General features: G+C 43.9%; 1 protein-coding gene across 1 annotated transcript in view; it reads left to right on the top strand.

The window, feature by feature from the left end:
* The window catches only part of SLC66A1 (solute carrier family 66 member 1), a 235737-nt gene that overhangs the window by 14732 nt on the left and 200112 nt on the right, over positions 1 to 20893 (top strand). Inside the window, exon 2 of the mRNA XM_069610391.1 lies at positions 8905 to 9425. Within this exon, the coding sequence (XP_069466492.1) occupies positions 9220 to 9425 (206 nt within the window). The 5' untranslated portion in view covers positions 8905 to 9219. The remainder of the gene's footprint in view (positions 1 to 8904; positions 9426 to 20893) is intronic.

Below are 20893 nucleotides of genomic sequence, written 5' to 3'. Positions count from 1 at the left end.
GCATGTCACACAAACAAAAGTGTGATTGCAAGTGAAAAATAAAGCAAGGTTGTGAAATGATCCTGTACCAGAAGGGCCCTTTGTGATTCGGGGGCCTGGTGCAGATTACCCTTTTGTTCCATGGTTAATTCCGCCCCGGCCCAGTATTGACATTATCAACAATGATGACCAGGTATGAGAATGTTAGAACTTAGAATTGTCAGTGTTAGGACTGCTTTGCTTAAGTCCAACTAAGGGCTTCATAAAACCATACATCTGAGACAGTACATATGCTCCACTGTTACTCTAAGGCTGTTTTGGTAGCAGGGACAGAGCAGCCAGGCTTATCTTGGGACGGAGAGACGGCTGTAGCTTGGTACAAATGAATTGTAGCCTACATGTGGTCGAAAGAAACACTGAAACGCTATGGGCCTCATGACGGGTCCGGGGGTAACCCTATCAGTGCTACTGGCGGGTTGTCCCCGGACCCATAAAAACTTTACGAGTCAGGCAGTCAGGCGTCAGTACATTTGTTAATCCCCATTCCCATGGCACTGAGGACACGGAAGCACCGGCACCGTTGCTAACGATGCCAGTGCTTCCGTGACGGCTTTGCTTACCATGAATGCTGCGCCCATGCAGGGTCAGACCTGTCAGGCACAGCGGCTCCGGCAGGCAAACCCGTAGTTTGCCAGTCCGATAACAAGGGTGCTGGTGAGCTTACCGGCACCCTTGTTTCCGGCCTGGCAAACTTGTCATGAGGCCCAATGTATTGTACAAAATAAATGGCTTATTTAAATACAAGTAGGCCCAGGTAAATTAGGGGAAATAAGTACTATCACATATCATATCCACACAATTATAAAAACCAACCCAATACTTGGGGGATACAACCCAAAGTATAACCTTATTAAGAATAGCAATCAGCAGTTCATGGTGAGTCAAACCTATAACACATTCAGAATGATGCAATTTGCTATTCTTGGGTAGTAAAACCAGATTAGATATATTTTTAGAATACAGTCAGTAATTCAAGGGTAGTGGACCCGGTCAGTCATGCAGTGACACTTAGTTATGAAATCACATAATAAACCAACCTTGTTACAAGTATACTCCTTGCAACATTACTTTCTAGAACTAAGTTCAGAGCTAGTAAATCAACTCCTATACTTTCTGCAGGGGCCTTAAGCTACTCCAGGATAAGCATGAACACTTAATAACTATTTAAGAATGCACTAAGCAAATCAAGGAAAGCAAATCCCAATTACACTTTAAGAAGAACACAATGTTATTCAAGGTAAGTAAACCCGATTGGTAAGCGATACAGTTACCACACTAATTCTTTCAGCAAGTAAGTACTTTTATACTTGTTATTCTTTTCAAGACAAAAGACTTTTCTTATTCAGTCCTTCCATAGTCTATTCCATGAGTTTTCTCAGAGGCAGATGAGGCACCCTAGTGCTCTAGGAGCAAGATGTAGGCAGGCTAAGATAGGTTTCATTTGCAGGAAAGTCAGAGTTTCATAGGAGACTCTCTTCAACTAGGAAGTATTCACTTTCAGAGTTAGTTCAAGTGTTCAGGGACGTCTGAGAAGGCTCCCTATGTGTTCCAGAATTAAGCATGGGCAAGTGGTATGGGAAAACTCCCAACCACACAAATCACCCACTCAGCCGCACAGGATTCATTCAGGATTGAAGGTAAGTATTACCCAAGCCCAGAGAGTACCTTAGGAGAAAAGAAGAGCTTCAGATAGGATGCCTTCAGGATGCACAGGACACAGTCCCTGGATTCTTGGTCTGGACACTGGATGGGAACTTGCAGCAGCAGTCGTCAGAGGAGGCTTTCAGGAATGGATGCTTCCACAGATTCTCATGGCTCAGTGGATTTGGTGCCTTATTTACAGCAGCCAGATGAAGAACGAATATCACTTGTCGGATTCTCTTCACTCTCTCGGTCCTGCACTCTGGTGAGGGGACTTCAGGGATTCAAATCGTGTCTCTGGAGAGCCAGGAGGAGACCACCAAAGTTTCAGATGGATTCAGACTTCGGAAGACCATGCACCGCACAATAGCTTGAAGAGCCAGGGTGTTGCAGCCGAGCAATGTAACAGCACATTGTGGGATGACTCAAAATGCAGGTCTTTTTGAGACTAGTGGATTTCACCAGCCTTTGGAAGTAAGGGTTACAGCAGGCTCTGGTTACACAGCAGGCTCTCCAGTCACTGGAAATCGCTACAGCCATCTTTTCTTCATCTTCCTCTTCAGGTTTAGCTCCAGTGGTCGACTTGACAGCAGCTTCCAGGTTCGGAGTATTTATCAGGAACTACAGCACAACTTCTGCAATCTCTGCCTCCACTTTACAGAAAGGGGTGGTCTGGCTGTCCAGGGCAAGGTGGAAGACAAAGGGCTGAAGAGTTTTGGACTCCTCCCTCGCTTCCTGCATTCTCTGTCACCCTGGAGCCTGGGCGGGGAATACAAAGGATTCCCACAGAAGACTAAACTTCCACTGAGGTTGTTCCCCACCTACAGTCGGAAGGGAAGACCTCAGAAATAACAAGCAAATGAGAAATGGTGAAAAAAGAAGGAGCCCACCATGATTGCCCTTATGTGCATTACTGAGGCTGATTTAACAGCCTGCGAGTAATATGACTAAAAAGTCACTAAGGTAAAACCACTGCCACCAGCCATTCAAGTAAACTTGCAATTGTTACATAAATGCTACAGGTAAGTAAGCAAGGGGATACGTTGTATCCCCCCAGCACTCCTAATAAGGCGGGGTTGTCTTGCTCACTATATAAAATGTAAAGAGGGATGAAAATCCCTCTTTACACCTTGAGAACAGTAGTTCACCCAAGTACATTAAAGAGAAATGAACAGGGAATACCAAAGGGGCAACCCAGCCTAAGCCCAAAGGTTATAGGAAACTATAACTACAACCATACACTATGCAGAAACATAAAAAGGTCACCCATAAAAAGAGTAAAAGACTAGGTGAGAGGGGAATGGATTCCCCTTCACCCAGGGACAAGGGAAAATAATCACCACGTCCAAGCAAAAAGTTCTGGGGTTGACACAGATGAGGAAGATTTATCACAAATATGAAAATCTGCCCTAACAGTCGGTACATAAATAAGAAATGTGAGAATAATTTGGAGTCATATTTCTGGTGAATGAGTTGAGTAACAAAGAACTAAATAGGAAAACATGAATATTTCCAAGATAAAAAAGATTTTAATATGTGTGTCACTGAAGAAACACACATCAGGTAACCAAACTCTATAAAGAGTAATTTGGTGCATTTTAAATCAGAGTTTACATGGTACTATTTAGGAACATCTGCACTTCTTTTTAACCTGAGCTGTTCTGTGATCTTTTTTGTGATGGAATATGCATAGATAAATTTAATATGTTCAAGAAGGATTCTAAAACTCGAAGTTTAGCTGTGTAATGTCAATTTAACTTGAGTGATGGTGGAAACTAATGAATGTTATCGTCATCTAGAGAATACACTTATAATATTAATTATTTTGGTGTATTCATGTGATCCACAGATAGAACGTTTGTAATATATAGCATCAAAGAGGATACTTTAATATATACCATCAAAGAGGATACTCCCAGGTTATTGGATAGTAAAGCTGTGAGAAAATGTAGTCGGCCCTGAAGAAACTCCTAGACACAGATGGGAGCACACCAGAAACATGTCGGTCATGAGGAACATATGATAAACGATATGTAATACAGTGATGGATCAGTAGGATGATAAAGAAGACAGAAAGAAATGTCTTACTGCGTTTACAATTTAAAATCTAGTGTGGGAAAGTAAGACAGAAAAATAGTAAGGCACAAATTACTTTGATGCATGTTATAAGGAAAGGGTACAAACATGTGTCAGCAATCCTACAATGTATGATTAACAAAGGCTCATTTGAGAAATAGCATGGCTTTTAAACAAATGTATGCATGTTTTTTTTTATCTTGAAAGAATATGTTAACTAGAATGAGTAAAGAAAAGCAATGTAAACGTGGATCACTCTAAGCAGAAGTAAAAAAATTCAGGCTGCAAGCTACTAGCCAGGCATAACATTGAACTCGCACCTCCGTTCTCCAAACGCACACACTTTGTTACTCATTAAAGAGTCAGTTATCACTAGCCAGTGGTTAGCGGGGTGTACACATTTTGATGACTGCTCCGAGGATCACATACTAGAAGTCCAAGAACAATTTGTACTCCAGAGCAATGCTAGTGGGCATAACATGCTGTACCCTAAGCATGTCCAAACGGAAACCCCTCTATGACATTCAGTACAGAGTCCACAAATGTCTCTGAACTAATTAGCGTGTGGGTTACGGATGCAACCATGTATGGTCCATGCTCATGACTGCTGCCTGCTTTGGAGAGTGAGAGCTGCTCTGAGATAAACCAGATAAGGCTGGTTGTGTGAATGGGTTTCTTGAATTCTACTTGAAGCCACACCTGAGGGTATGCTCAGCAAGAAGCCCCAAATGTTTCAAGGCATCACTACTCCAGTGATTGTTTGGCCACTAAAGTTTGAAAGGATGCACCCTTCCAATTGGAACCTAAATATTCTCTCAGCTGACGATTCCCTATTTAACCGGAAAGTATTTTTCTGTTCCTGGTGCAACTACAGAGGTTGGGTTTGGAGACAAATAACTACAAGAAGACCATGCCAAACAAAAGTGGGCTGTGCTGTAACTCTGCCTGCCTGTATTTGCCAGAACTGCTCTGATGCAAGGGTCTACTAGTGTCTGTGCTGTGCCCCCCTAATCGACAACAAAAGAAAATTGATGAACGGCTACTCCCTCCCCTTGACACAGAAGTCACAGGGAAAACGTTGGGGCTTGGCCCATGGTGGACTCAGTACAAAGTGATGGGAGCAGCTGACAAATAGAATAGAGCATCAGTACTCAGCCGAGCCCGAGGCATATATTAGGGCGAAAAGCAACAAGCAGACAAACAACTTCTAAAGAAAAACTGGGGCTCTGAAAAGCCCTGGTCCTGCCTGAAGTGCAACAACTGGACTTTAACTTTACGTTCTGGTAACATTTCCAAAGGTTGCACAGAATAAAGATTGATCCAGCTCTTTTAATTGAAGAAAGGGCTCCTCCCTTGGAGGTCCCTTAATCCCTGTGCCACTATTACCAATCCGCATAAGCAAACCAAAAGCTTGCCGCAGTGAAGTTATCTGGGGTTCTCCTACCCCTCAACTGGATGCTGTTGTATGTCTGGGTCGGGTATGTACTAATTTGGAGTCCCCCTGTTTGACTCTTGTGTTACTCAATAGACTTTGTCACTAAAGGTGTTATATTTTGGCCAGGCACTGCTTGACCTGGCCACCTCCATAATATGCACACAATGATACTAGAGCAGGCATTCTGGCCTTTTCTGTCTATTTGCCATCTCACTGGGCACTGCACAAGGCTGCTCCAAGGGGCTGTGCACGTCCCTTCAGAGGCAGGTACCAAGCTGTGACCATGCTCAGAGTCCTGGAGTCGGAGGGGAGAAGGTATGAGATGTTTGTAGTCTGCCTTTCTCTCTGTGCAAGCTGATGTCTGGAGTGCGTGGGTGGATGCAATGAATATTGGTTTGGAATGTTGAGTCGGGGCTGGCCGAATGTTCTCTAGAATGACACTTGGAGAATGAGCCAGCTGGGGTGTGGCTGGACCAGTGGTTGTTCCCTAATATACCTACCTATTATACTCAATTGACCTTCTGGAGCTATAATAATAATCATACCTCTTCACGTACCTTAGGATCCAGCATGGTGTGTCATACTAGAAAATCAGGCCATGGCAGAGATCATGAATCACTAAGCATGGAAATCACTCTTCCAAGCATTTCCCCAGGTAGGCAGCATCAAAGGCAACTTCCGTATGTCGGCTGTAGGACTTGCATGGACTTGCATGGGGAGCCTCACTCCTGGTGCAGACAGAGCATCGCTCCAGGCTAGCTGGTCTGCTTCAACGAGAAGGACGTGAACGGAATTCTTCCCAAGCAAAATCGAACTTTACCAACCAACAGAGATTTAAGATTGAGTAACGACATATTATTAGCATGGTGCAACATCTACACTTGCCACTAGCCATGGCTAGTGATATCTGACTCTTGGTGATTAAGACATGGTGTGTTTGGTGTATGTTTTAGAATTGAGGTGGGGAGTGACTTGTATGCCTTGCTAGTCACCTTCAATTTGAATGTTTGTCCTCTGCATTATGAGAAACCAGAAGATATTGCAGAGAAGAACAGAGGCTCTGCCCTTTTCACTATTGTGGCTAAACACTGGAATGTGCTACAGAGGGAAATATGTACCTTTTTAAAAGACCATCTGAATTTCATGGAAAGTGTAAATCCTGTCTTTACGATGCTTCACAGACCACATGTTTTAGCCTAGGTCCATCAAGCAGCCGAAACAACACCAACCTATCAATAGTTCAATTTCCTTACATAGACACTACCTACTGGAAGGCCATAACGGCTTCTGAAGGTCTCATAGAACACATTGCATGAAATCCAGGAATCTATAAAGACTAAAAAACATCACATCAAGGCCATGCAAACAACCACAAGAATGTCTTCTCCGTCTCCCAGAATATGTACACCTCCACACAGGATCTCAACACGCGTCAACCACTAAAGCCAAACACATCTCACCACAGTGCAACCAACTGTGCGACCACTACATAGTTTAAAGCAGCACTGAAACAGTACTGAAACAGCATGAAAACTCACCACTTATTTACTAACTCTCAATTTCTCTCTTAATCACCACACACATATGCAAAACAGCCACTCGCACACAGCTTTAAAAAAGACGTTAGACTTCGAACCTCACAAATGTACACCTCTAGCTACAACTGAGATACTCTGTGCCTGGCCAACAAACTCCAACACTATAATCCCTAGTCTGCAGCCTTCAATTCCTCCTAGAAAGCTCACATGTACGTAGCCCTTGGGGTACTTCCGATTTGCAACCTCAGCACACAGCACTGCCTTCTTCTCTCTCCTCCCAACTAACCAAACCCATCCGCTCACTTGCCAATCCTAATAACATACATTAGCCCATATGAATACTCAGTCAGACACCCATCTAGATTAAATTAGTCACATTGGACGCATTTGTGCCTAGTGCCCATTGTGTAGGTGGGTTTGAAGAGGCAAGTGGGAGTTTATTTTTAACCTATTAACTGAAAGGGCAAGAGCGACTTTCTCTCCCTGGATGCTGCTTTACTCAAGATGTAAAATCTCTGATTAGAAAGATGGACAGATCTGCCTGTTGTCCTTGAACCGAAATGCCCACTATTTTATTTTCTAAACCTTGACAGACTGCATACCTTGAATTACTGCCTGTTGGGACTAGCGCAAGCACAACTTCAGGTATGAGAAGGTGTCCTGTGGACCACAGCCGTTGGCAGAGGGCTAAAAAGTAAGGGTCTTGTCAATGAGGTCTGGGGGTGGTGAGGAATCATGTGAGGGGGAGGGAGAACGGGAGGGCCAGAGGTGTGACCTTGCAGTAGTCCGAGGGTTGGGTTGGTGCTCAAGATGAGGGTTATGGGGTGGGTGGGGATGAGGGGTTTATAGGGGAGTTGCGGGGTATCTCGCCACATGTAGGAGTGTCAAGAGGAGCTTTCATGCACTGTCCGAGCCGGACCCGAAAACTGGGCTTTGGTAAAAATGGCCTTTGGGGAAATTACATGGAACCATCTGCACCACTTGTTCCTGACACAGAGGCTGCTATTAGTTGGTGAGTGTGCTGTGCCACAAGCAATTACAATGGGGCTAGGAGAGTCTTGAAAGTTGTAAATTGCGCAGAGAGGCACTATCCCTATGCTGAAAGCTGCATTATGGGAGATTTGCTTCTATACCATTAACAATAATTGCTCCTGGCGGAGGACCATCCATGAACGGATCAGGAATTACTGGCTTTGGATCTAAGACATTCTTTCTCCAAGCAAGCGAGTGTGTGCTGTTATTTAAAATAAAACAAGGAAGGTATCTTGGCGGTGGCAGGGTGGCAGCTGATTGACTCCCATGAGGTTGGCTCAGGTGCAAATAATTGTAAAAATTGTTTTATTGATAATATAGTAAAAAAGGACTTTTTTATCACAAGTCATAAATACGCCATAAGATCCATCATCAGAAAACACATGTCTTAAAATATCAAATACGGAACTGAAATCAATGAAGGCAGTATAGATGTGCTTGTTGTGGGTTTTCCAAGATGTTTCAACCAGAGTAACAAAGGCTAAGATATTGTCTTGGGTGGTAGAGTTCTTACAGAAACCTGTTTGGTTGGCCTGATAGTCTAAAATGGCTAAAATTGTATAGCCCGGGAGGTCCCGGGGGTGCTTTTTATAGACTGGAATAAGAGTACTATCTATCCAAGTGCCAGGAATGTTTCCAGTACAACTAATCGAAGTAAACAATTGTTTCAAGTTCAAGACCCAGAGGGAGGGATTCATTTTCAACAATAAGCTACAAATCCCATCCGGGCCTGGTGTTCGGGAAGATTTACACTTTTGATGATGTACTCTAGTTCTTTCACTGACAGCAAGTACTCCCCGCCCCCGCCCACCCCTCATTTATGTTCGACCAAGTCGAACTGTCCACATTGCTCATTGTTTGTACTAAGAGTGTCATCAATATATGAAACCCAGCTTAGAATATGTATTAATTGTTGACTGCTTTTTTATTCTTTTTCATGTTGGCATTTTAAACACCTATTTAATGCATATTTAATGTTGTTATGGCCTTTTGTCCTATGAATATGTCAGTCAAATTAATTTTAATGGAGGAATCTGAAATTAAGCTGTGAAATGGTTTTTGGGCTGGGTGGCAATGTGGTTTTGAACGTTAACAGGACTCTAAACTAAGTGTGTCTTTCCTTTCTTGGTGTTTTCCTTTCAGTGTCTGAAATAAATCTCCCCCCTTACCCAGTGAATGAGTACCGTGTCTGCTCCTGTGGTGTGACCAGTCCGAGGATCTATTTTCCACCCTTGGTGAGGGTCCTCAGGGTCTGTTCTCCTTCTGTGAGTTTGCTGAGAATCTTCTGTTTTCCCAGGAGTGGTGATCCTGATTGTCTGCAGTGCTCAAGTAAATGAGTGTCTTGAGGGCGTGCTGTCCTCCGCCAACGGAGCATCTGCGACTCTACTGTCCTCCAGTGAGTGACTATCGTAAGTGCTCGTTTTCCAAAAGCTACCTAAAGTTAGTGACTTGTGAGGCATGCCCTCGATGACTGGCAGCATGGATGTCCCTCTGTTCCGTGGAGACCTGGCCTCTTTGCTCCCACAGAGTAACTTGTCTGACTGCCCCAATGGCACACAGTGGATTTGGAAAACCTTCAGCGAGTGTGCCCAAGACAGTCGCGATGTGGCCAGCGTGGTGCTTGGACTCCTCTCCCTGTTCTTCTTCATGGGAGCCTCATTCCCGTAAGTGCACAAGAAGCCTCCTCTGTGACCAATCCTATTCACAATTCTTGTAGCTCTGTGGGCCACACTGCGTGGTAACATGTCCTGTACTTCTGCTGGCTGCCCTTTATGTTGCATCCTGCTCCCACACTGCTTGTTATGTTGTGTAAAAACCTTGTCTACTTCGCCCATTGGTAGTGGTCTTATTGCGCTGAGGCTTGTCTGGATGGTGGCACATTGTGCCCACCCGTTCTCTTCCATCTGCTCCTCAAATTTCTAAACGCTACCCATTGTGGTCCGTTCCACCCCTGCAGTGCCCTGATATCCATGGGACCCCTTAATTTACAGTTATTTTCCTGCACTGCCCATACCCCCTGTTTTGTCTGCCCTGCACCCCTACTGCTCATAGTTTCAGTGAACTCTTGTGTGATCCCCTGCTACCACACTCTTGCTTGTGGAGCTATGCGCCTTTTATTTGATCCAGCCTGTTTCTGCGCTGCCCGTCCTGCTCGGAGTGTGCATGTCTCTACTTTTTAATTCTTCCTGTGCTGCTGACACCCCTGTGTATTTAATCTTACAATAGCACTGGTTGCCTCTGTGTTCCACATAGCACCCCTCTGCATTAATTCTTTAACTGCAGCAACTTTAATATACACTGTTGGAGCTGGAATTACTGCGGCTGCTGGCAACAGATGGGCTCTTCAATGGATCCTCGTTAAAGAATGTAAAGTGTCCTCATTCCAATTACAGGGCCTCGAAAGAATACTGTACGCCCCACCATCCTATGCATACACTGCTTGTGGTTCCACGGTTGGATCCATCATGCCCTGGCAATGCTTTCATCTCCATTATGGCCTTGCATTTGCTTGTGATTTGGTAGACCTCCTATATAACCAATCCACACTATTGCCCCCACGTCGTGTTTCACCACTAAGTGGATCTTTATCCCTGAAGTGCTCGGGGCTCGACAATTCTCCTCCTCCCCCCTGTATGTTGAAACCCAGTCACTCCATGCTGGTCCCCCTCTGTGTGCCATGCTGCTTCTACACTTCTGCTGCCTCCCTTGTGTCATTCATTTCTACACATCTCATGGCTTGATGGATCCCTGCATGTTCCACCCCACAATCCCTCCCACGACACATGCATTGTTTTGTAAGTTACACATGCTTTCACTACATATAGTGCTTTAGGGTGTATTCTGCCGCCCCCGCTCCTGCCTTTGTTGTGCAAGTTATTCTGCCCTGCATTGCTTGCACAGGGCTTCACTGAAGGACCCACACATTGCTAATCTATCGAGTGGCTGAAGGCAGGCCTGGTTTATGTTTGTATTTCACCAGTAACGTGTTTACAGCTCCAATTAAGTCATTAACTCTCAGAAGACTGCTTTGAAAAAACACTGGCAGGCATTTCGAGCACAGTTTGATGGTAAGACTTGGTCTCAGAGACATCATAGCCATGGGCAGTTCAGTGGTATCTGGTCATGCCAAACCAGAGAAAAAAAAGCATCAACAAAAAAAATCGAATGCTTTTTTTTTTTTTTAAAGGTAAAGGATTTAGTTGAATTAAAATGGGTTTTAAAGGTTAAAAAAGGGGTTGAGGGGGGACAGCCCCATTAAAAAAAAGAAACATGAAAAAATGCATTCTATGCTTTTTTTTCACTGGTATGGCATTCGATGCTATTGCATTCGATGCAATTATTATAACCCACAGTCAGTATGAGGGTACATAACCAAACAACACCTGCACACTTTGTGTTCCTCATCATATGGCATTTCTCCCTAGCTGTACTGTAATGTAATAGTCTTGGCCACCTAATAGCCAAAACCAAAAAAAGTGCTTGTAACTCTGTGGTCCCCAAGTGACCTCGTGACGAAATGGCCAGCAATGCACTTATGTGGAATTTTTACTGCTCTGAGTTAAGAAACTTTAAAAAATATAATATTTGTATTGACAATGTATGAAAGAATCAGCCCTCTATCTCATGACGTGGGCTATTCACGACGTCCCATTCAGAATCGATGTAGCAGCATAGGGAACGACCCGGTAGTTCACACATTTTGTCTGCAGCTTATCATATAGTATCAGCCTTGTGTCCAACTAGCCAGGTATCATGACTAGTCTTTTTTAAACCATTTCTTTTAGGGAGGCAATGTATCCAGAGTGTGTGTTAGGCCTCGCATAAGCATCTGCTCCTTTGCTCGGTGTCTCCCCTTCCCACTGTTTGTAATGTTATTTAATATCAGGTGCTATCCATCTGGTCAAACCTTTTAACCATGGCACTAGCAATGATCCCTCTGACCCGTACGATTATTTTGCTTTTCTCCTCTTGACTAGTAGGACTGCCAAACCTATGAATTCGCCAGCACAATCGGGTGAGGGGGGAATAGCGCGGCGCACCGTTGTCTTGGAAGCAGAAAAACTCAGTGCAACACAGATTCGAATCCCGCGCTTTGCAACCAATGTTATTAAGCGCGTTATAAAAGAAGAATTATAATTATAAAACATCTGTCACTTGGCGACTGGGATGCACTGCTCATCGCCTCCCGTTGTACTAATTGCCATTGAAATTGGGTCTTCACGTTTTATTTTTTAAAGTTGTTTTGGCTTTTCTTTTTTGTTGGCCTTCACCTCTAATTTAAGCGAACCTAACCAGTTCCAGGTAGTTGTTGTTGCCCGTAAGATTTGAACACTCGCTGCTGCGATCAATGTGTAATCAGCAGGTCACAGGTTTGAATCCCGTCAAGTCCAACTCAGCCTTTCATCCTCCGCCAACTTCGGTTGGGGAGATGATGGTGTATGTAAATTTGTTGTGTATAGCGCTTAGGCGTAAGCGCTATATAAATAACAAATCATACAAATTGTGGGGATGCGCTTGTTATTTGTGTTGGCATATGTGGCATCACAGGAAGTTTATCCTGGTGGCCGAGTTATGGTTGTTTTATGATGGTAGTTGGAAAGTTATGGCTGCTTTAGGAACCATAACTGGCAAATTTGAAAGGGCTGTCATAACAATATTTTTTTCTTCTGATTTTCAATGTTTATCATTTAAGTGAAACGTAATCGTAGCATCGGTTGAACCAGAGGACAGCCCAAACCCACACTTATTGGCTGCTTGGTATAGTTTGCTTTTCTACCACACCCTGGCCTCCCCATCTGGAATGACCAATAGGCATATCCAGTGGGCACTTAGCATGCCCCAAGCACACCTATGCCACCCATAGTGGCCACTGGCTATGGCCTGCATCGTTAGCCAGTGGCCAATTTGCTCCAGGCTTGACTGAAGGCCATGTCTGTACCCCCACAAAGCCACCTGGAACTGGTTACATCCTGTGGCCCCTTTGCATGGGGCATGGACTTAGCCCCCCAAAATGGGCAGTGGCCCATGTGCCCTACTGCCAGGGCCAGTTGTCAGCCCCCCTCGGCCCCCACTGTGGGTCAGTGGGCCACCCTTGACCCATGCAAAAAAACAGCATTTTCTTTCTCCCTTTTGGGAGAATGTATGACCCCTATGTGACCTGCCCTACCTTGCTTAGCATCAGGGAGCGGTCCCGGAGGATGCATTATGCCCCCTTTAAGAAATGGTTTCTCCAAGGGTGTCCACAGCCCCGCGCTAAAAGTCTGCAGGCCACAATGGAGGCCTCTCAAAATAATGTTCCTCCCTACAACCAACCAGATTGTCTTTGAGCTTACCAGTTGGGTTGCCTTTTACGGTATCAGTAGACCCAGGCCTGGTTTGTGGGCACATATAAGCCAATCAACTCCCTGAAAGCGGGCAGCTATGATTGGTCCACACATATCTAGAATCAACAGGTTTCTGACCAGATTTTCCCAGATTTAAAACACTATTTGATGAATTTGTGCCAAATTTGCAAAAGCATGCATTCGTGACACACTCATCGCAAAAGATTGGTCCAAATCCATCCAGTGGTTCGGGAACTAGGTGATGGCAAAAATTTTCACCAATGGGTAGTTAACGGGTAAAGTACGTTTTGGGACCTCTTTCTCTGTAACTTTATACTCTCTTTGTCACAACCTCACCATCTGTCACAAAAAATTAACTGTGGCATATGTTTTTGGGGAAATTCTTAGTACAGATTCATCGAACGGCATCAAAGTTATAAGCATCTAAAAAAAAGTCTGGTTCCTATACGGAACCCAACTTATCTAGAAATACAGGGGCATTATCGCTGATCCCCGTAATGTATTTTTCCTACTTCCCAGTCTTTTGATTCTGTCTAGGACCTTTGCTCAAAAGTCTATGACTATGGAACACTTCCAAATCCTGTGTTTAAAACCCGGGACGCATTGCTGAGTTATTAAGTTTGAGATGTGTTGTGAAAATCCTGCTCTAATACTGAAAGGTGGTGAACATCACCCTCTGGCACTTGTGGATATAATTGGGTGTTTGCGTACTTGGATATAGGTGCATCACAGCCAGGAGCATCCACGTATCTCAAAGGCTTCATAGAAAAATGCAAACATATATATAGCATGGACCGTAGATATGAGGATGGAAAGAAATGTACTCGCTAGAACAAACACAAAAATGTACATTTATTTCAAATTATGATGCTCCAATTAGTCATACTGAATCCAACCTCATGATGACATGATCTATCTCGTCATCTATGTAAGATGGTGAGATAGAACGTGTAATCATGAGGCAATGTAAAAAGGATTTATGCTGTATATGAATGAGTAGCCGTGAATGTGAGATGGAGTGTAAGTAATGGAGTTGGATTCATATCTGAATTTAAATGTGGAATTTTACGCCATTATAGTATGACTAATTGGAGCGCATTATAATTTGAAATAAATTTGTATTTTTGTATTTGATCTAGCGAGTACATTTCTTTCCATCCTCATGGCTATGGTCCATGTTATGTTATGTTATATAAAATTTGATTCTTACCTGGAGGACCAGTAGCATGACAGTCCCTTTATTTTGTACAAATTCATAGAAAGATGGACATTTTCTCTGGAAAAGATGGACCCCTATGTCTCTCCCTACCCGACGGGTAAGCTAGGGAATGCTTAATTTGTAAAAAAAAATAGGTGCAGTGCCCAAACAATCTTGTCCCCATAATGCTGGCCCCGGGGCTGGCGGGCACCGCAGCCTGGGTCAGTTCAGTGCTAGACCTAGATCGGCCCACAACCAGCCCATCCCACTGCTGGTGATCCTTGTCACATGTTTGGCGCTGCAGCAACTGCTGGCACAGGCTAGTAGTGGGATGGATGGGGAGCGCGGGCACACATGGTTTGAGGAAGTATAATGCTTTAAAGTTGGAAAACACCAACACCGCACACTGAACCATACAATTGTGCGACTTTTGAAATGTAGCTCTGTAGTATAGTACCCATGCCCGTCTCCATTTTTAAAACTTTCCTTGGGTCAGTAAAACAAATACACCCCACTTATGCCTGGTAACATATGACTTACCTTGTTTTCAGGGACGAGGATGCAGGGTACCACACAGCAGCCTGTGACTCTCAGACTGACTGCCACCACGATGAACGAACCTCTGAAGTTGCTCAATGCAAACCTAAAGAGGGGCAAAGGCACTTAGTCAATTAAATTGCAAACCACTGGTGTGATACCTCGTATGCTCAATAGGAAATTCAACTGCTGGAGGGAGATTTGGGATACGTGGGTTCACACAAAAGGCACAACCATTGCCCCCTGTACTGTATGCACCAAACATGAGGGTTGGAAAAAGAAAGCCTCATAAAACACAGTGGGCAAATCTGTAGGTATTGCAAGTGAGAGATGTTACTAACAGGGCAAACTTTCTATGGCAGGTTGGACTTAACATGACTGGACGTTACACTGCACAATGTTTTACTGACCTCTATTACAGCACACGCAGACATATGTTTGACTTACCTTCAACAAAGCAGAGGGGAAGAAGAGGGTAGAGTGACCCTTTGCAGTTGAAGTCAGGTGAGATTACATTATTTACCTAGGATCACACACTTATGCTGAACAGCAGGCACCTCCCAGGGTGCTGCTAATGCTTCATAAATATACCTAAACGCTTTACACATAATAATGCTGTCAATTGAGAAAACTAGAGCAAGTTAGGGAATTACCCTAAACAAATTATTACTGTTTGTTCCATACTTTATATTATAACACGCACAGGGGCAACTCGCTGGTCTTGGAAGCAAGACTACGCAGAGCAACATAGGTTTGAATCCCAGATCCGCACTTGGAAACCGAACTCTGATGGTATTAGGCACGTTAAAAAAAACTATTAAATAAAATAGAAAACACAACTTTTCCTATGGAAAGTGAAAGGGGAATGCAATGCTTGATTAGCCTTGAAAATATTTCCAGGTCATGGCTGAGCTTAAAAGTTGTGTGTAATCCTATCACTATTCGTCACGTTAAATAATGTTGATTTAAAAGTCGATCAGCCTGGTGGTTGCTGAGCCATTACTGGGAGATCCGAGATCAGGAAAATGATCGGTAGGTACAGTAGCAACCAGACGGACCATCAGCAGCCACGTAGAAAAGATGCAAAAAGGCAGAGGAGGAGTGTTGAAACTTTAATATGCCTTGGCAAGCTCTGTCTTGACTCTACGATCAGTGTAGTGAGTTTGACCCAAAATTAAAATCGAACTCTCAGCCCTGTACCCTAACCAACACCCACATTACTCTCCACTAGCAAAGAGCATAGTTCATTTCCCTAGCACCTGCCCCCTCCCACGCCATGCATGGCAACTGCCAAGTGCAGTTCACACCAAACACAATACTCCCACTCTCTCCTTGATCTCACACCTCACATGGTCATGGTCCATATGCCAACTGCCTCCCAGTCCACACGATTGCAGGCCAGAATGACTTCTCTAGTTTTGATGGAGTACGGTACATTTTATCATTATTATGGCGGCGCCGACGCCGTGGATGTCACAACTCACATATTCACGGCGGCAGCGGACGCAATAATGCCGTCACAGCAGAACGCGGTCCGAATCCGGACAGAAAGTTTAACTTTAAGTTCAATTTGAAAAGTGACTTACTTACCGCGTTGTTGAGCAAACACTAGGGCCTGACCCTGAGGAACTTAAGCTGCAACTTGGCTGCACACAGGACCAACACATGCAGGGCAGGCTCTCCCATGAGTCACGCCACGCCTTAACAAGTGAAGTTTGCTTGTGAAATGAAGGTGGCCGCCTCTGCAACAACAGACCCACGTGACCCACCCCCACACGCACGTCACCATGTCATTTCACTAGCTGGAGAACTGCCAATGAAAACTGTACATTCTGTCTTACTATACAGAATGTATCAAATACTGCATAGTAACAACAGAATGGTGGTTTTGATTGGCTGTTCGTTGTGCTGTACTCCCAGACTCAGGCAGCCATGGCCTGCAACTGCAAGCAGAGCAGCAGACTCAGAATGATTTATGATGGAAAGTCAAAGTTGGAACACACAAAGCAATTACTTGTGCACCAGCCGCCCAATGATGTTCCGGTCCCCAAAAAAGAGTGCCGGTTTTGCCCACCGGAAAACACTGCCACAAATTAAGCACTAAGTGCTACGGGGTAGATGTGTACAAAACCTTTTGAAGTAATTCCAATCTGGGGCCGTACAAGCATAAAGATGGAAACGAGAGTCTTATTAGGTTCTGAGAAACACGTTTTCGTGGTTCTGACTGACGTGTAGTATCTGCCAATGATTAAAAAGGAATTGCTAGTGGGTTAGCTTAATCCAATGGGATTGGGTGAGGACATTGAACTATAATCAGAGGGGCAGGAATACAATCCAGACAGTCTCCTATCTCTTGGATAGGAGATTGAGTATGGTGGTGGTGTTATAATGAAGACAATACATTACAAACTTTCAAATGGTACTGATGACTTTAATTGTTCAATTGGTTCCATGTAATAATGTCGCCACAAAAATCTCGCCGAAAAATGGCCGTTTTTTGTGGCGACATTATTGCATGGAACATGCGGGGGACACCCCCGCAACCCTCAATTTTTTTTTTTTGGTAATTTTTTTTTTTTGTAATGTAAACTTGTGGTACACTGACCTGTAGGTTTTTAAAGGAAATGGACAGTGGGAAATTCAATGTAGCAGACTCATTTTGCCAAATCTGTCTCTCGCTCTGTACAGGCTTTGGGAGATCACACGGATAATGACCCCGAAATGCTGAAACCAAGGGTGGACTGATCGATAGGGAACTCTGGATATTTACCGGTGGGCCTCTGCACACTGGCCCTCTTTGTTGTGATAACCTATTTTATTTTGAAATGTTCTGATACAGGAAAATGCTTGGGGTTCCTGAAAATGTGTAATATTGGGGGATGGGGCGCTATTTCCAGGGCCTCTTTTGGTTCCCAGTTCACCTCTGGCTGAAGCAGTAACTGTGTTTATTTGAACAGTCGATGTACACACCTTGGAGTCGGGGGCCAACGTTAATACCAAAAGTGTACTTGGACCCTAGAAATAAGCTGTTAGATTTGGCCATTATCATTCTATCAGGGCTTTTGAGTAGGACACCAAAGATGCCCAATGTGATAAATATGAGGTTCTCCACTTCAATCTTTTCTAAATATGTGCCTCTTTAAGATGAGCAGAATCTCCATGCAGTCCCCTCCACAGCCGAATTGAGCTACACATCGGCACTTAACAGGACCAAGCACACTGGTTTCATGATTAGCAGGTGCCCAAGTGAATGGTACGATCGATGTCTATTCTTCGACAGTGGTTTTTATAATGTTTTTTTTTTTGCCAAAATCCTTTTATCTAAAAAATAATCATGACAAAATATAGGGGGTTGTGGGTAAGGGTCTATAAAGGGGGTTAAATGAATAGGGGTGTGGGGGGAATCCCCAAAAATAAAAATACATTTTTTGATGACTTTCAGCAAAAAAAATCGAAAAAAGCACTGTTGATGGATGAAAGTGAAGATGTTGACTTAAAAGAGCCTTTCATATCAAATGAGGTAAGAACAGCTCTGAAACCGGGAAAATGGTTTTAAAATGAGTGCAGCCTTTAACAGTGAAATATAATCACTACCTATCGATTACACTCCACCACGCTCATAACTTTTCTTTATTTATATATTTTTTTAAAAAGAAACCGCTCACGATTTTTTAGGTATTGTGTAAGAGAGGGCTATGGTGCATATCGTGTGAGTTAAATTGTTCGCATTCATAACATGTTTCTTTACAGCAATGCCAGAATTCCAATTCAGGAATGGCCCATGTATTCTTTTTGTTTTTGCTCCATTCTTGGTATTTGGACGGGTTGACGCGGGGTACTGCAGATCTACGGTTTTATGCCCGTTCATAGCCGCCATTTTTATTACCACTAAAACTATTGACTTCTTGCCTCTTCAAAAGATTGAACTGATTATGTCGCCTCGAATTTGAAACTCCTTCGTTGACACTCCCATTACTTCTTCCGCCTAGCAATGCTACTTCTCTACTTCTCCTCGAAATGTGAATAGTACCGCATCCATGCCTACGGCTGCACAGCCTCCATTTGTCAATTTCACGCGCCACACCTCAGCCTAAGTGTCTCTTGTACACACAAGTTCTTGCAGAATTTGTCAGTGATTGCTCTTCTGCTCTCAAATGCCAGGGATCCTCCCAACTTCTCGCTCCCTGACAAGCGGCCCTCCCAACAGTGTTTTTCGACCTCCAGACATTTCCATAAATGTAGTCCTGTATGGGTCAGTTAGAACATTCCAACCACGCCAACATCTAAAATACAGTTTTCTTTTGTTTGGGGACATGTTGGTACAGTGAAATCCCCCTGGCTGGTCATAGCTACTAACTCCGTCTGCACTGTAACGCAGTGGAATGGGCATATGACCAACTTCTGTTCTCTTCATCTAGTAGCCTGCTAATGCGCAATCCCATTATGAGGGAACCATCTGAGACCAAGCCAACGTTCCATCTAGGTGTTCATTGGTAAAGGCATCAACCAGTTTTGCATGTTACTTGGGCTCAGTCCCTGGTTTGCTTGTTAGGGCAGCCATTCCTTGCCATCATAAGGCATATTCACAGTATTTGTATTCATGCTCTCCATGGAGACCATCGCCACTGCTATAATCTAGATGGAGTACATTTTGGGTGTGTTCGCCGTTTGCTCACTTTCCAAGAAAGTCCATACTCCTTTCACCCACTCTAGAATGTTCAGCATATGTCTTTGTCTCTTAAAAAGTAATGACTGACCATGTGCTGCTGAGGCTGATCAGTGTACTTGTTTCATATTTAAAGACTAATCCTCTTACTGGAGATTTCACTGGTCTGACTTTGATGAACTATCGGGTTGCTCATTGTTTGATACCTGATCAGAGCGCAAGGCTTCGCCTTAGAACATTTGAGCAGACAAGGGTTCAATGTTTCAGTTCAGTTACCAGAAAATGCTTGGAAAAGCAGGTGTGCGTAAGTTCACAATTGAATGAGGACTCTGTGTGCTGAAAGTACCAGTGAAAGGGGTAAATGAACCCAGGCTCAATGGGTCGCTGTAGGTGTGTGTGAGTGGTTAAATGCGCAGTTTAAGCTAAATGGGAAAAGTATGTAAAAATAGTTCCATGTGGCAAAGGGCCATGTAAAAATTAGTAGATCCATAAAACATATTCTGTCATTGCTTTGAGTGGGAGCCTCCATTTGGGAACTATGCAACAAATACCCTCCCAAAACCTAGGTAAGTGAGCTATTAGCTACCTCTAATTGGGAGACCTTCATTAAATATCTTTGTCTCGGTATATCAGCAAATTATCCACAAGAGGATTCACCAATGGTGGAAGCCCAGTGTGAGAAACACAACAAATCAGTTCCTATGTTTTCCGGTGCTATGCAAGCAACACTGCTCTCCACAGTGTAGGCTATGGTATCGGAATGCAGGTCAAAACCCAGACTCTGTTAGCCCTATGTTAGGCAGCAGAAGGCAAGGCCAATAATTTCTTGCATGGATTATATTGTGATGGATTCCGATGCCATCTGTTGTACCATGTCTCCCTGCTATGCATGGTGCACCTGCGGGTGTGAATTTTTTTGCAAGTCCTGTTTACAAAAGATCCAGGAAAGGCCAACTGGTTTCTCCTCTTTGTTTTTTTTTTTTGCCACAGACGCCATCTACATCCAAGTTCGACTTGATGATTTTCTGTATGTCCGCAAACATTGTACCTGCCAGCAGAAGCTTCATAATGCAATACAAAGTGTGGGTGCAAGATGCATGACCTTGATCGGCCATCTAGTTTGGGATACTGGAACGGAATTAAGTTTGTTGGGAGACCTAGCCCCCATTCGCCTAGCATCATTTAAAGATTTCTTGGTTGAGCAGGATTGGTCTCTTAAGGAGCCATTCTTGAAAAAAATACTGGCTGGGATCCCAGGGTTTTGATGAAGATCCTCAAGATGTGGAAAAGTAGAGTGTCTCAGGAGGGGTAGACGTTATTCTGTACTCTCCAAACTAAGAATATACAGATCCTCTGCTGTTCTCACAATCCTGGATGCCCTTTAAG

Source organism: Ambystoma mexicanum, chromosome 8, assembly GCF_040938575.1.
Source record: "Ambystoma mexicanum isolate Mex_15411 chromosome 8, UKY_AmexF1_1, whole genome shotgun sequence".
Classification (NCBI taxonomy): domain Eukaryota; kingdom Metazoa; phylum Chordata; class Amphibia; order Caudata; family Ambystomatidae; genus Ambystoma; species Ambystoma mexicanum.
The sequence above is the reverse complement of the archived record's forward strand: the minus strand, read 5'-3'. Positions and strand labels throughout refer to the sequence as shown.